Consider the following 15,160-nt stretch of genomic DNA (forward strand, 5'->3'; position numbering starts at 1 on the left):
TTGGCGCCCCCGAAGTGCTTCATTTGCCGCTTGCAACGGTGATTGACCTCCATCTCCGCGTCGACACATTAACCGCTTCCTCCTGATGAGTCTCTAACACGGACGGTCAGCCATTATTCTTTCTCCGGTTTTTTTTTTGTTTATAATTAGTAATAATATCTTAGGATGAGCATGAGAGATGTCAGGCGGACACCAAGGACATGGGAACTGAGTTGCCTCGTTCGAACATCGACCTTGTATTTCGCGACAAAACATTGTGAAACAAAGCAGATGTTGTCATGAACCGAGGCCAAAAGAGGAAGAATTGAGACTTGACCTCCTGGTCGGATATATGCCCAAAGGAATCACACAAACCGCACCGGGTCCAAACGCCGTTTCCCCCAAGAGTGATAGAAGAAGAAAAAAAACATGTACGGATTACAGTACACAGGCCTGGCCCAGCCACGAAACAAGCCCCCGACCAAGAAGCGAAACTACGCCGTTCTAACCTCCCATTCTCCACCATCCCCTGGCTGCTGCGGAGACTCCCTCACGCGCGCGCGCGCATCAGTCGATCATAGCAGCGCCAGCAGCCCGCCGAGCAGGACGGGCGCGTACGCCCAGTGCGCCAAGGTCCCAAGGCTGCGCGACGCCGCGTTACCGGCCGCGAGGGTGGTCTGCTGGCCGGACTCGCGCAGCGTCAGGGTGTAGATGTCGGCGACGCCGATGTCGGTGCTGTTGAAGCAGTTGGTCTCGTTGACGAGCGGGATGCGCGGGTCACCGGGCTCGGCGAAGGTGATGTCGACGCACTGTTCGGCCGGCGGGGCAAGTAAGTGTCAGCACTCTCTTGTTCAGATCAGATCAGAGGGAAAGGGGGAAAAGAAAGAAAGGAAAGAAAGAAAGAAAGAGAAAAATTAAAGGTGAGTGGGGGAGAGTTCTTTCCCCGGAGGGGTGAGTGCGACGACGTACGGAATACAGCGCGGCACCATGCACCGCCGTCTCGATCAACTGGATGGTGGCGTTGTCGCCGGGCTTGACGGTGATATTCTGGGGCATGGGGACTTGCGGGAGGCAGACGGTACCCGGGTAGGGGTTCTTGGAGGGACCGAGGATCTGGAAGGGTGGGAGCATCGGGTGGCTCATGTTGGGCGGGCCGGCGAGCTCGGGCGCCAACTCGGGGCCCATGTTGCCGAGCCCCAAGTTGACGTAGATGAAAGCGGTCGCGTGGCCCGAGAACCAGCCCGGCTGGAAGGCGATGGCGCCGCCGGTCGTGGGCCAGTAGGTGCGGTTTGTGGTCGTGGGCATGCCGCCGCCTTGTGAAGACTTGTCAGAAAAAAAAAGCCCACGAGAGAGCAGAGGGTTTGTCTAAGAGGCACTCACATGGATACATCCATTGCATGCCGTAGGGGAACGTCTCGTTTGTGATCAGGTTGTCGCCCCTCCACCCAGGGTATGTGATGACCGTGTGGGCGGACGCGAGCGCCGCACTGGCGACGGCGAGAAGCGTTGATGAAAACATGGTGAGGGGTTTGTGTGTGTGATCGAGCAACTGTGGTGGGCGAAGAGGGAGAGAGATCCCCAAGATCCCTCGGATCGCTCCCAAACGGCTCCTTCCTCTCTGTTAATATCTTCCCTCTTGTATTTGTTCCTCAGATATGGCCAAGACGTAATCCCCCGGTCAACGCGCCTCGCCGGTCTCTGATCTCCGTGGGTGCCGCGTGTGACTCGTAAGTGACGGGATTCGCTTGGGCGCAGCCAGAGTCTTCTTAGACAACAAGACTCGAAGATATTCCGGGCTTGATGTCAAAGGAACTTCTCTTGGCATATGGCGAATTCGAAAAAGAGGAATACGGAGGGAGAGGGAGCACCCGTTGCTGGGCTGCGGAGGGTGATATCTAGTGACCGCAGCATGCGCTGCAATCGATTCATTTCAATCAATTCCCCTCCCTCCAGCCGCCCGGGAATAGTGACTTTTCGAATCATTGTTGCAGACGCCCCCCTCCGCACAGCTCCGGCAAGGGCCCATGGGTCGAGCGTTCCTTTCGGCCTGCAGACAAGAAACACCCGCCCACACACCCAATTTCGACGAGTCTTTTGGCAGCAGCATGCTTGCCATCAACTCGACCACTCACAGAAAGCAAACGGCCTGCAGAAGCGAGAGCTATGCATGCCGGTGCTCCCGCCCCCTGTCACCCGATGCTCCCCCCTGGCCAATGGGCGGCCGCCTTTGGCCGCTTGGCTGTGAGTGAGCCGCTGTGCTGAGCGCGATTGCAGGTCAATCACCTCGCCAAAAGGCTTCTCCGCCACCAGCAGAGAGCAAACCACTTGAACCACCTAACCCGCTCAACTTTTGACGAGCGCCGGCTTTGTGCGCACCTGGTATTCCGTGTAGTGTGTAAGTTTCATGTTCTGAAAGTCATTTTTTCTAGATGCTAATGCGCAGGACAGCGTTGGTGTCTAACTTGACAGTCCCAATTATGTCGAGGTAGAAATGGTGAACTCGCTGCTTGAGATCGCAGGGACAGCGCAAGACAACAGGATGCCAAGGTTCCGGCGGTTGCACGGCTGAAGGTCGGCACCAGTCACATCTGGTCCTGAAGCCGCTCTCCACCCCAGTAAGGTCCCCGCCCAACCTTGTTGCACCGTTAAGCGCCGAGACACCCAACCTGGAAAGGAATGATGTGCCGCAACCCCTCGGGCAATTGCGAGCGGTCCTGCTTCAAGCTCAGTCTTCCGCCCATACACAGTTTCTGCGTAACTTTGATCCCAAGTTCCATCCAGAAGTACCTCCGTACATTCAAAGTACGCGATTCAGAATGTATGCATCGCAGACGAAAGTGTCTGGAACCGTCCTATATGTGTGTAATTACTGTACGGACGTACTTACATGCACGATGGACTCGGCGTTTTCAGGTGCTGAGGCGCATCGCGGCGCAGCAAGTGGTTGAGGTTCAGGTGCAGGCTTCATTGCAAAGCGCACGCAGGGCACCCGCCACACGAATCGGCATTCGTTTTTAGCAAAACTATTTCTCCATGATACCTTATTTTGCGATGCTAGTACCGTGCAGAGTCATGGGTCCTGAATGAGATTGTAGGCGCAGACGATCATTCGTTGCCGTGCTGGTCGACTCGGTGAAGGCAGCGAAGGAGAAGTGGAAGCAGCTGCGAAGCTAAGGAACAGCGGGGACGCGGACCGACCCTCCCCACAAGTTAATCCGTAGTTGGTGAGTGGGTGGAGACTTGGGACCTGAATCCGTGCTTGGCCGCCAAAACAAGCAGGCGGTGACTCCAGTTCTGCCTATCAGTGTCCTTATCAGCTTGCTGCCCCGCCAAATTTCTTAACCAGAAGAACTGATGTTTGGTGAATACAAACAAGCCTAGCTCTGCCTCAAACTCAAGAAATGTCATTGTTGAGGAACAGAAACAGCAAACGATGGCATTGAATTGATTGGCCTATGCAGAACAGACCCGGGAATTGCCAATTGATATTCACCTTTCACCGAAGAGCTCTTCTTTTACCATTCACTTCATTCGCCCAACCATCTGTTGTTGCATCCGCCGCCATGGAGACGGAGTGGAATCAGGTCAAGCGCAGACGCGGCCGTTTGCGCAACATACCTGCTTCAATACATGGAGCGGCAGACTCATTATCCGACGGCATTCGGCCCAATCCCAACCCCGAGCTCTCCGTTGATGATCTCTGGAAGTACCACGAAGCAGCGGCCAAGGACTGGCAATCAATCGAGTGGCGGGGCCAACTACGACAAGTTCTCGAGCTGGCCTCGGACAAGCCATGCCGCCCTGTCATCACGAAGGCCGTTTGCTTAGGACCCGGTCCGTACGAACCAAGCAACGGGAGCGTCAAAGCAAGGAAGACTGCCCACATGCAGACAGCCGCCTTCTGTTACATTGTTGACCATCTAAGTCAGGGCTCCTTTTGGTCTTCTCAACGAGTCGAGTCGTTGCTGACCAGAATGTAGAAACTATGAGTGGCCAAGAAATCAAGTGCGTAATTCAAGAGCCTCGGTTCACTCAAACAGACAAGGACTTTTGCGCAAAACTGGGTATCGATGCTGTCGAGAGCCCTGCCGGGTTCTCCTTGGTGGATGGGAACACGCTGTTATTTGGTATCCATATGGAGCTCGACATCTATAACCAAGCCTTGGCAACGCTCCCAGCAATCTACGTCGGAGCTAGCTTGGAAGAATGGGAAAAGGTCGTCCATCAAGGCTCAACGGCGGATAACCCGCTCGCTGCGTATACTACGATGGACGAAACCTATGATAAATATCCATTTCCTGACCTTGATTACATGTTTTCAAGCACTGTCATGTATTGGAAAAAGGACGAAAGTTGAACAAGGCCATCCCGCACCTCCTGGTGGCTTCACACTGTTGCTCTTGCCTGGTGATCCTCTCGTGCTTGATATACTAAGGTACCTTATTCAACGACGCAACTGTAAAGCCCAGTGGTTCGAGAATAATTACATATCCCCGAGCAATACCAGGGCAGGATCGAAGGAAGGTCACAAGGATTGCCTGATAATTAATTAGCTAGGTCAACATTTAAAGCGAACCGCTGCGCTTGGATTTTACGCGGTTGTTGTTCTAGGACCGAGCAGCCAGGAACCGGCCAAGCGAGTCTCGCAAAAGCGCCATGATCGAATAATTATCTATTCCTATCCTATTCACGGTACCGACCCAATCTGGTGGCCCTTCCAGCTCACACTTCACGCGAATGATCCTCCTTCCTGAACCCAACCTTCCATCGCCGGTGTGTCACGTCTGGCGGCTAATCAATCGATCCTACGACCCATGGTCAGCATACTCGAGGCTATAATAAGGGGACTGATGTTTCGGTAGATACGGGACTCCGCACCTTCTCCTATGCTTCCCTTTTTCACAGTCGCGGCACGTCATGTTGGGCCTATCCACCTTGCTGTGACACCAGCAGAGGCACATGCACCTGTATTTTGACTTCCTTTTCTTGCTTTTCTGTTTCTCCTTGTCTCTTTTGTCGTCTTCGTCGCTCCCTCGGCGGTCTCCTCGCCTCCCGTCCTTGCTCTTGCGCTCTCCTCGCTTCTTCTTCTCTTCCTCGTCCTCGCTCCCAACTTCATATCTGGTGCTGGATTCGGTATTGTAGCCTACCATCTCCGTTGGTCTTGATGTGTATTTAGTTCGATGGATGCGGGAGGGTTGCGGAGAGGTGAGTTTGAGAAATTGTTCGAGGGTTTAATTAGAGAACCGATTCTCCTTCCGCGGATTGGCTCTGGTGGTTGAATTAATTAATTACCAATGTATAGGGTCTCGAGGCGGACCAGATTCTTATAGGCGATCTGCCTCCTATTACGGTCGCTCTCTGCTTTGTTTACCTCCCATCTGGTGCCCAACTCCGAGGTGAACCACATGACTCCTGTGGTTACTGCTGAGCTGTGTGCGACTCGACCAGGCCATGTTTAGGGAAGCCGCGTGGTCGAGTTGCAATTATGTGTATCTTGTGATTCATTATGTATTTGGCTGAAAGTCAAAGCAAGGGCTTGTACATATTCCCATACACGCTACTCACCAAAAGTGAGATGGTGAGGCCATTTCATTAATAGATCCCTCCATATAGACCATATATCGACGACTTATTGCTGCGTGACGGATCGATTCTACGCCACCTCTGTCACGAGGCGGAGATATATCGCTTTGTGAACCATGTAGGTGTATAAATCAACGAATCCATCCAATTAAGTTGAGAAAAAAAAACCTGGCGTAACTCAGGTATCATCTGGTGATCTCAGAACCATGACACATGTCCAAAATAATCCAAATCTAAATCGCTAACTGAACGTGTCCTCTTCCCCAATGCCGCCTTTTTTCCATGAAAGTTAGATTGCCAAGATGAACAATGCTTGAACCATGCTCCCGGATTGTAGGTGATCGCAGTTACCAACCATGCCCCAGGGAAAATGTGATGAAGAGGAGGAAAGATGAGGATATAATTCTAACAGTCTCTCCTAAGTTCTGGTCAGCGATCAGTTCCTTTAATTACCCATCCCTTTTTACCGCTTGCTGCAAGGATTTCATGGTATGTAATTACTCACGTCCTGTGGATACCCAGTCTGCAGTTGGGACAGCAGGAGTACGCCACGGCGGCCAGGCCTTGGCATCTGCAGATACACATGCATGGGTATCGCCATGGTTCATTATCCCTCCCCTTCGAGGAGGACTCTGGCTTCCCTGTCCGATCTTTATCTCTGTCTTTGTTGCCCCCGCCTCTTGGGGCTGAGGTCTTGGTCTTCTCCTTGTGCCTGTCGGAATCGGACTTCTTTTTGCTCGACTTTGGCTTGGTCATGTTGCTGTGCTGTGATGGCTTTCGGTAATATGTCCGGGGATGGGCGATTTTGGCTGCATTACTAATGAGGTCTGGCCCTCTGCTTGTGTGCCTGGGTGGATCGGAGGCTTACAGTTGCCTAGGAATCTGAAACACATGCCAAGGGCGAGAGAAGATTAATAGTTGTTTGGGAAGTCGTGGGGGTGCCGGGTGCTTTCGTTGCTCGTTGTCCTCTACACGGGAGCCACATGGCTACCCTCGAGTTGGGCTCGAATCACCGACCAATGAACTGTGCTACGTGCCTGCAAGTTCCGCCATGGCCGTAGCATGCTGGCAAGGTTGAAGCGCACCTCGTGACTGAGCCCGACCCTACTTATACAACTCGAGAGAGACGCGACTAAAGTGCCTATGTAGTGCGGGCTTTAGGCGGCAAGCTGTGTAACGGCAGATCTGGAGATAGTGTCGGAAAGTTAACGGCACTTCTAAATTGGAGCCCGAGCAAGGGGCGGGTACATACCCCATGTGCGCCTCGCCGAGGATTGCACCATTTGGGCGGACGTATCCCGACGTGTTAGGTACTATCGCATCAGCGGTTGTGTAAGCTCGAAGTCTAGGTACCAACCACCAGAACTGCGGCAAGCGCGTAATGGCAACCCCCTCCCCCGCCAATGACACAGGCTGGCATAGCTTTGTGCTTTCTTTTTTGTTTTCTTTTCTGGTTTTTTTTTTTTTTTTTGTATCTTCACTAACTCAATGTTGAATTAATAATGACTCCAACGCTCGAGATTGACACTTGCCCCAGCTCAGTGGTGCGTTACACCAGATCCGCTATTGATTTGCAGCATCCGCCAAGTTTTCCAGCGAGAAACGAACCCGACGTCCGGAAGATTCCTTTTCGGGTACTGAGCGCTTGCCTTTGAGACAATTCTTGAAGGCGGCATTTTCTAGAACGTTGCCCTAAGGTAGCCGCAGTGCTTACTTCAAGGTTATGAATGGACATGGCCGGAGTGATTTCGGTTTCTTGTTCTTATTGGAGGACTGGCCTTCCTAGCTTAATTAGTACTTAGGAACGTACAAACTTCTTGTTCCGGTGATGGTCATAACGGTTGGGGCGACTCGCACGGTCAAAGGGTACAATTGAGAGCTTGATGAGGCGTGTGCTTGGTTTCGCTGATAGCGGTCGTCCGCTTGTTTGAGCCAAATCTAACATTCCCGACCGAGTCATCTACATCATTCGTGTCGCGTCTTTTCTCAAAGCGCAACCCCGTGCGTGCTGATCAACACCGCACCACAAGACCCAACCACCATGGTTCCTTAATTATCAGTTGTCATCGGCTAGCTCTTCCTCGAGGCTCATCTGGCTGTAATCCGTAGATTGAAAAAAGTGTGATATGGCCGCCTTTACGTAGTTCGGCGATAACAAGTTGCCTGATTGCACCTCTATCCTGGGACAGAGCATTTCCGTTCTGCCACCCAACGCCACCACTCACTCCACAACACCATTTCCATCCGTCCATCCGTCGGGTACCTAGGTACTTTCACTCCCTAGTCACTCCTCAAATTCCAAACTCACGACTACTCTTTAACATTAACATGCTTGATTCCTAACATGGTAATGGTCTAGATTGGTCTTTAAAACCTTGTCTCTGTTAACCAGCAGCCTCTCAATACAAAGGCCAGTATCTGTATTAATAACTACTAGGGTGCAACACCGATTGTCGGATAGTTATTCTGTATGTAGTCCGTGCACTATTTTCCGACTTCCGATATTTCGGAACAGGCGCCGAACCTGGAAGGACTATTCTGTATGGAGTAACGGTGGCGCGTTCAATGGCGGCGAATCAATCCTTTGGCGCTTGGCTGGGTTAGGCAACTGCGCCCTTGGCAACCCAAGGAAGGGAAACCGGCGAACTGAACCAAAAACTGACCAACACAGTCCCCTCGCGGCTCGGGTAGCGGATGAACGTGATCATCTTCACCCTGGTCAAGCAGCAACTGCAACATGGATGTCAAAGGAGAACATGAAGATGTAATTACATAGTAGCGATCTGCAGAGAACTGTGCCGCGCAAAAAGGACACCGTGCCCGCAGCGCCGCTGCTGAGCCGCCATCGGGTGCGATTGTTTCCTTCCTTCTAGCTAAGTTAACTATGGACTTCCCCCGTCTTAGTAGTAGGACGTGAAGAGACCCCTACCTGGTGATCTGCGATGGTACCCGGCCCAGCATGGGTCAAAGCGCGGCATTCGCGATGCCAATTTCGCGAAATTGCAGTGACCGGGATCTAGCTCTTGTACTAAGGAAAAGCGACGGGGGCCTTGGCGGCGCACGCATCAGCGCTGACATCCAAGGTTACATACAATGTTCTGGACCATTTTTGTTTTGTTGCTTTGACAAGCTCTCCCCCTTCCCCCCCTCTCTCTCGGTCTCTTCTCCTCTCGAGCAAACTTGCACCGCGTCACCGCGCCGAACCGACTGACTTCCGCCGACGAGAAACATCGTCCGCTTGACCAGCCTCGGCTACGGAACGGAGCGGGGTAACTACCGAGAATAGGCCCCGGAGATGGAACCCCGGCTCTGACTCGAATCATGGACCCATCGGCGCACAGGGGATCCCCGTCCCACCCGCTTCCGCGCAGCCACGACGACGGCAACAACGACGACAATCTGCAGAGGGTTCGCTTCGCCGGGGCGGAGTCGTTGGCCAGCTCCAGGATCTATCAGCCAACACCGCGACGCGACAGGTCTCCCGCCGCCGCATCTTCCGCCGCCCTGCCGTCGGTGTACTGGGACAACAAGAAGAACAACAGGGAGGTCGACGGCGAGAGTGACGCCAACCTCGCCGGATACACGTTTTACCGCGAACCAACCCCGACGCCCCCCGAGGATGAGTCCCCAGAGAAGCGGGTGGGCCATGGGGGACCGCGTCCGGCCGCCTTCACAGACAGCTCGACGGCCGGTGGGGGGACAATACGAAGCGATGGCGACTACAGCCAGAGGCCTCTAAACCTTGGTGAGGCGGCAGGCTGGAGTGTCGATGCCGGCAGCAACAGCCTAGTAATATCACCCACGGCCAGAAAGAAGGCACTCTGGGGTATCTTCGCGGCTGGTGCCTTGATATTGATCGGCGTCGCCGTTGGCGTTGGGGTCGGCTTGGGCGTGGGCCTGAAGGCAAAGGGAGGAGGAGCGGCAGAACCCACGGATACGCCCTCAAGGTTTGCATATACGAACATATATCGATTTCCTCACTGCTGGTGTTTCTGACGGCGCCGTAGTTCAATACCTGAGCTGGGACCGAACACGAGCCCTGTCCCAACAGAAGCTCCCACCATAACTCCCGGGGGCACCGGAGCCTCGGCAGACACCACGACCGGGTCGCCGCCGGCTCCTCGACCGACCTACAACTCGGATTGCCCTGCGCTGAACAACACTATTTATCACGTTCCCGGTTCCACCAAGAGTTTCCTTCGAGTGTGTGGTGTCGACTACAGCGGCAGCGGTGCCGCGGATCTCGCCCAGGCCTGGACCGACAGCATGGCTGATTGCATGAACAGTTGTGCCTCATTCGACCAGTGCACGGGTTGTGCATGGGGTTACCTAGATGGGGACGAAGGGGCCAACCACCGGTGCTATATGAAGAAGGACCTCAAGAAGGCACATCAGGCGGCCAGTGATTGGTGCTTTGCCATATTACAGTGACTTTCCACGGCGCCGCCGTGTTGGTTGCACTCACGGATAGAAACAGGATATACCCACGGATATGAACTTGAATACTACTTACTAATACATAATAATGACTCTATGGCCCTCTTCGCCGCCCTCTTCTTTTCATGTTTTCAATCACGCGAGCCATGGGGCCCCAGATGTTTATTTTCTCTATCCTTGTGCTTTGCTATGTTCCGAAGTGATGGGCGCTAACCGGATGGAATCTCAAAGTCCTAGTTGATCAAACATCAGTCCAATGCGTAAACTTGGTAGCACCAATATTTCAGGAGAGATGATGCCTCCATCTTTGTGGGAGTGTTGCATTGGCGCAGATTGTGGTCAACTTGACGTCATCCGTTCTGTTCCTTAATTATAATTCAGATCTGGACCACAAGGAACCTTGAATCCCGGGCAATCAAGCGAAATTATTGAAGGTTCGCTCTGAAGCTAACAACAAACTCTTCAACGTGCCGCAGATAGTCATTGCCAACTAGGTTTCCAACATGGCATCCGCAATCGTAGTCGGCGCCACAGGTGAGTGTTCTTTTCGCATGATAATATTCTCACCCCCGAAAATCGAGCCCTATGATCACTCACGCCGCTTAATTAGGCATTCTCGGTCGAGAAATAGTGAAGCAGCTGGCAAAGAGTCCGGAGAAATGGAAGACGATCTATGCCCTCTCCCGCAGCAAGAAGGATGAGTATCCGCCCAACGTTGTGCCCAAGCACATCGACCTCCTGAGCTCGGCCGACCAGATGGCCCAAGACCTGCGGGGCGTCGAGGCCGAGTACATCTTTTTCGCTGCCTATCTCCAGAAGGACACTGAGCAGGAGAATTGGCAGGTGAACGGTAATTAGGCGCCTTTTGTTCTTGGACTCTGTTGGAAGCCCCTTCCGTAATTAAACAAGAGAGAAGACATTAATTAACGTCCCAGGCAGGCGACATGCTTTCCAACTTCCTTTCGGCCGTTTCTCACGCAAAGACCAAGCGCATCCTCCTCGTCACCGGCGCTAAGCAGTACGGCGTGCACCTCGGGCAGCCCAAGAACCCGCTCCTCGAGACCGACCCCTGGCTCACGTCGGACCCGTTCCCGCCCAATTTCTACTATCGCCAGCAGACCATCCTCCACGACTTCTGCGCCAAGCACCGGGGCATCCACTGGACCGTCACGTATCCCAACGACGTGATCGGTTTCGCCAAGGGCAACTTTATGAACCTGGCCACGGGCATCGGCCTCTACGCGGTCGTGAGCCGGGAGCTCGCGCCGGACGAGGGCCTGACCTTCCCTGGCTCGCCGGCCTTCTACACCCGCTTCGACACGTTCACGTCGTCGAGGCTGCACGCCCGCTTCTGCGAGTGGGCCGCGCTCGAGCCCCGCGCCGCCGACCAGGCCTTCAACGTGGCCGACGGCGACGCCCAGAGCTGGCAGGACCTGTGGCCGCGCCTGGCCAGGCGGTTCGGCACGCGCGTCCGGGAGGATCAGTTCTCCCGGCCCCCCGCGGCGGGGGCGCCCACGAGCGGCTGCGAGGCCAGGACCGAGCTGGGCGACACCCCTCCCATCAGCGTCGCCGCCAAGGAGGCCGGGCTCGTCGGGCGCGTCAGGGGCAGCGCGCTGGACCAGACGGTGAGCCTGGCCAAGTGGAGCCGGAGGGAGGACGTCCGCGAGGCCTGGGACAGGCTGGCGGAGCGAGAGGGCCTCCAGAAGGACGCGTTCGACAGCGCGACGTGGGCGTTTGTCGACTTTGAGCTCGGGCGCGACTACGACATCGTGCTGAGCATGAGCAAGGCCAGGGAGGCTGGCTGGACAGGGTGAGCTGCACTCGTTTCCGCTCCCAAGAATTCCCCCCCAACCCCAAACCAAGAAAAAAAAACCATGAGCTGGGATTGGGGGAGGGATATTTGGCTGGCGAGGTCGAGATTTGCTGACGGAAACTCAACAGGTACCAGGACACGTGGAAGGCGTTCTCTGACGTCTTTGGCGAGCTCGAGGCGGCCAGAGTGCTCCCCAAGACGCATTAATCGATGTCCATCCCCTGAGGGTGTAATTAAAGGGGGAGCTGACCTGTGGCATGGTTTGTATGGGTTTCATGTGGTAATTATATCGAGGTCAACTTGTTACGATGTACGATGTCGTTGGGTGGATCGTCTGTGATGATAATTAATTAACTGTGGCCTGGAGGAGTTTGGGCGCCCTTATAGCCCACCATTCTGGCCGTGGTTCCCTAACGGGAACCGGTTCTCCGCTTAGGTTCCGATAGGTTCTAACTCCGGAGTGGTCCGAACTTAGTAGGTAGTCAGCCTCGGACATTTTCGGTCTCTCCACAACACCCCGGACCGGAGCTGCAACAGCGCCGGACTAGGCCGAGCAGACCGCGGCCAAGCATCTCTGGGTATGTCGAAAAGCAAAAGCGACGCCGCAATTGCCCGCCAGCAATTGCGCCTTAAGTATGGGTATTCTGACTGAAGCATTGGTTTTCATCCAGGGAATTAGATCCGCTATTTACAGATTAATTACGCTATGTCAAGCTTTTCTTTTCTTTTTTTTTTTTTTTTTTACACACCTACGAGCATGTCCAAGAAATTGTATTATCAGCAAACATGCTGTCCAAAGCCTGCTGTCTCTCTGATGGCCTGGGAATTTACATCAACGCACTCCGATCTCGCTGCTCACATGCGCGGTTTGAATGGGTGCTGGTCCAACCACTTCATCGTCTACTTCTCTTGGGAGAGGGTGGGTCTGGCAACACCTCCTTTCTTGCTCAGGCGGCCAAACGGAGCCAATACAGAGTCTCCACTGTCTAAAGTTATCAGATGATCTGATTAGATCCTATCTCGGGTAACCATCGCGGCCGCCAGGCACCCCTCAATTTCCCCTCGTTCTCCTCTCAGCCATTGCCGCCGCCAGCATTCGTCCTGGCTCCGCTGTAACCGCTTCGCATCCGGCAGCCATGAACCGCGCAGAGCCGTGCCGACGGATGCAGGGTGCTCTGCAAGATGCACTGCCAATATTTTTTCGCAGCCTCTGCAAGACGGGGCTCACCGCGCTCGGCGGCGACGACAACGACGACGACGACCTCGACTGGACGAATGACCCAGAGAAAGTGGAATACATCCAACAGCTCCTCGACTTGGTTTATGAGTCCCGGGCGATCATCCGCTGTTACAATGTCGTCCTCGTCCTGATCGTGTTGGCGCTGGCGGTGTGGCACTGGGCGGAAACACGAAGCGACGAAAGGAAGTGGCGGCGACTGATGAGGCAGCCACCGGGAGGTGACACCTCTGATGGAACGGCATCTCCTCCGGCTGGGCTTCTGTCGAGCATCGCTATCGCCGGAACCGCAACTCCGCCTCCCGATGCCAAGGGCAATATCGACATCGAGAGGATTCCCCTGTTGACCCGAAACGGCCAGAACCGGACAACAGCGAAGCCGCGGATGGCAGCCAGAATCAGTAGGGCGGTGAGGTGTTGGCTTACACGGCAACCGGCTCCCCTACCCGTCATCAACAGGACTCTGCCCTCCAACGGCACGTCGCTCTTTATCCTCGCCTGGCTGGCCATCAACGTCTTCCTCCACCTGTACCACCTCCCGACGAGGTCCGACTTCTTCTTCATCTTCGCCGACCGCACCGGCTGCGTCTTCGCCGTCAACCTGCCCCTGCTCTACCTCCTCAGCGCCAAGAACCAGCCGCTACGCCGGCTGACGGGCTACTCCTACGAGGCCCTCAACATCTTCCACCGCCGCGTCGGCGAGCTGCTCTGCTTCGAGGCCGCCCTGCACTTTGTCAGCATGCTCCTCTGGCAGTTCCTGCTCGCGCGCGAGTGGCTGATCGCCTCGCGCTCCGCCTACGTCTACTTCACGCACCCCATCATCCTCTGCGGCATCGGCGCGCTCGTCTGTTACGAGCTCCTCTTCTTCACCTCGCTCGCCTCCTTCCGCCAACGGTGGTACGAGCTCTTCCTCGCCAGCCACGTCCTCCTGCAGGCCCTGGGCCTCGTCCTCCTCTGGTTCCACTACCCGACCGCCCGGCCCTACGCCGCCGCCGCCCTGCTCATCTTCCTCGCCGACCGCCTCGTCTGGCGCCTCGGCCTCAAGAGCGCCCGCGTCCAGGCGGACCTGCGCCCCCTCGACGGCGACACGCTGGTCTTGGAGGCCCGCTGGGACATACCCCCTCCCTCCCCGCCGCGCCGGTCCTGCCGCTGGTGGCGGAGTCCGTCTTTCCTCACCCGCCAGACGGTGCTCCACGGCTGGCACCCGACCGACCACGTCTTCCTAACCATCCCTGCCCTGTCGCCCCTGCAGGCGCACCCCTTTACCATCGCCTCCGCGGCGCCGGGGAGGCCCCACGAGGAGCCGCGCCGGGGGACAAACACAAGAGAAGAACTAGAAAGAGGAGGAGGTGGAGAGGGAGAAGGATCTCCGGAAGGAGGGCAAACACCAACCGCCTACCCCATTCCCACCACCACCACCACCGCCGCCGCCGCCGCCGTCGCCGCCGCTGTGACCCCGCGGCCGGCGCGGCTGACGCTCCTGATCCGCGCCTACGCGGGCTTCACACGGGACCTGCTGCACCTCTCGCGGCAGGCCGGGCGCGTGTCGGCGCGGGTGGACGGGCCGTACGGCTCGCCGCACGCGCTGGGCATGCTGCGGGCGAGCGGGAGCGCGGTGCTCGTCGCGGGGGGCAGCGGGATCGCGGTGGCGCTGCCGCTCGTCCGGGCGCTGCTTCGTCCCGGCTCCGGCTCCGGCGAGGGCGGCCGGGACGATGTGGACGAGGACAAGGAGGACAGGGAGGACCGGACGGTGCGCCTGCTCTGGGTGACGCACGCGCGCGAGCATCGCGAGTGGGTGCCGCGGCGCGGGGAGCTGGACGAGTGCGTCCGGCGGGGGCTGGACCTGGTGATTCCCGAGCCGACGGCCGAGGCCGGGCGCCCGGACGTGGCGGGCATGGTCCGAGGTTGGATCGACGCCGCCGCCGCCGAGGGGAGGGAGGTCGGCGTGGTCGTGTCCGGGCCGGACGGGCTGAACCGAGCGGTGAGGAACGCGTGTGCGGATGCTATCGGGAGGGGGAAGAAGGTACGGGTGGCGGTGGAGAAGTTTGGATGGTGATTATTACACCGATTTGATACAATAGAGAGGCATTTGGGTTTTTTTTTTTGGGGGG

The 15,160-nt window shown here is 56.0% G+C and overlaps 6 protein-coding genes across 6 annotated transcripts in view; 4 read left to right on the top strand and 2 right to left on the bottom strand.

The window, feature by feature from the left end:
• Window positions 1–311: 311 nt before the first annotated feature.
• Window positions 312–1,651, bottom strand: P884DRAFT_56123 (uncharacterized protein). Its single transcript, XM_069445964.1, has 3 exons — window positions 1,360–1,651; window positions 949–1,292; window positions 312–788 (listed from the first exon to the last, which is right to left on the bottom strand). Exons 1-3 carry the CDS (start codon window positions 1,496–1,498, stop codon window positions 555–557), a joined length of 717 nt encoding a protein of 238 aa, XP_069295689.1. The 5' UTR covers window positions 1,499–1,651; the 3' UTR covers window positions 312–554.
• Window positions 1,652–3,542: 1,891 nt separating this feature from the next.
• Window positions 3,543–4,336, top strand: P884DRAFT_279296 (uncharacterized protein; the record flags this gene model as incomplete). Its single annotated transcript, XM_069443291.1, has 2 exons — window positions 3,543–3,903; window positions 3,960–4,336. 2 exons carry the CDS (start codon window positions 3,543–3,545, stop codon window positions 4,334–4,336), a joined length of 738 nt encoding a protein of 245 aa, XP_069295690.1.
• Window positions 4,337–6,063: 1,727 nt separating this feature from the next.
• Window positions 6,064–6,324, bottom strand: P884DRAFT_205876 (uncharacterized protein; the record flags this gene model as incomplete). Its single annotated transcript, XM_069438682.1, has 1 exon — window positions 6,064–6,324. A coding segment is annotated over one exon (261 nt), but the record flags the coding sequence as incomplete, so codon positions are not given.
• A 2,559-nt stretch (window positions 6,325–8,883) lies between these two features.
• Window positions 8,884–9,993, top strand: P884DRAFT_279297 (uncharacterized protein; the record flags this gene model as incomplete). The annotated part of the gene is made up of 2 exons (XM_069443292.1): window positions 8,884–9,509; window positions 9,570–9,993. The coding sequence occupies 2 exons, from the start codon at window positions 8,884–8,886 to the stop codon at window positions 9,991–9,993; spliced, it is 1,050 nt and encodes a 349-aa protein (XP_069295692.1).
• Window positions 9,994–10,502: 509 nt separating this feature from the next.
• On the top strand, window positions 10,503–12,019 carry P884DRAFT_205910 (NAD(P)-binding domain protein; the record flags this gene model as incomplete). The annotated part of the gene is made up of 4 exons (XM_069438685.1): window positions 10,503–10,533; window positions 10,610–10,849; window positions 10,939–11,809; window positions 11,941–12,019. The coding sequence occupies 4 exons, from the start codon at window positions 10,503–10,505 to the stop codon at window positions 12,017–12,019; spliced, it is 1,221 nt and encodes a 406-aa protein (XP_069295693.1).
• Window positions 12,020–12,948: 929 nt separating this feature from the next.
• The window catches only part of P884DRAFT_293637 (uncharacterized protein), a gene marked incomplete at both ends in the record, with an annotated part of 2,375 nt that continues 163 nt past the window's right edge, over window positions 12,949–15,160 (top strand). The window contains one exon of the mRNA XM_069444230.1: window positions 12,949–15,072. Coding sequence (XP_069295694.1) covers window positions 12,949–15,072 — 2,124 coding nt within the window. The remainder of the gene's footprint in view (window positions 15,073–15,160) is intronic.

Source organism: Thermothelomyces heterothallicus (genome assembly GCF_042370625.1).
Source record: "Thermothelomyces heterothallicus CBS 202.75 unplaced genomic scaffold P884_scaffold_20, whole genome shotgun sequence".
NCBI lineage: Eukaryota > Fungi > Ascomycota > Sordariomycetes > Sordariales > Chaetomiaceae > Thermothelomyces > Thermothelomyces heterothallicus.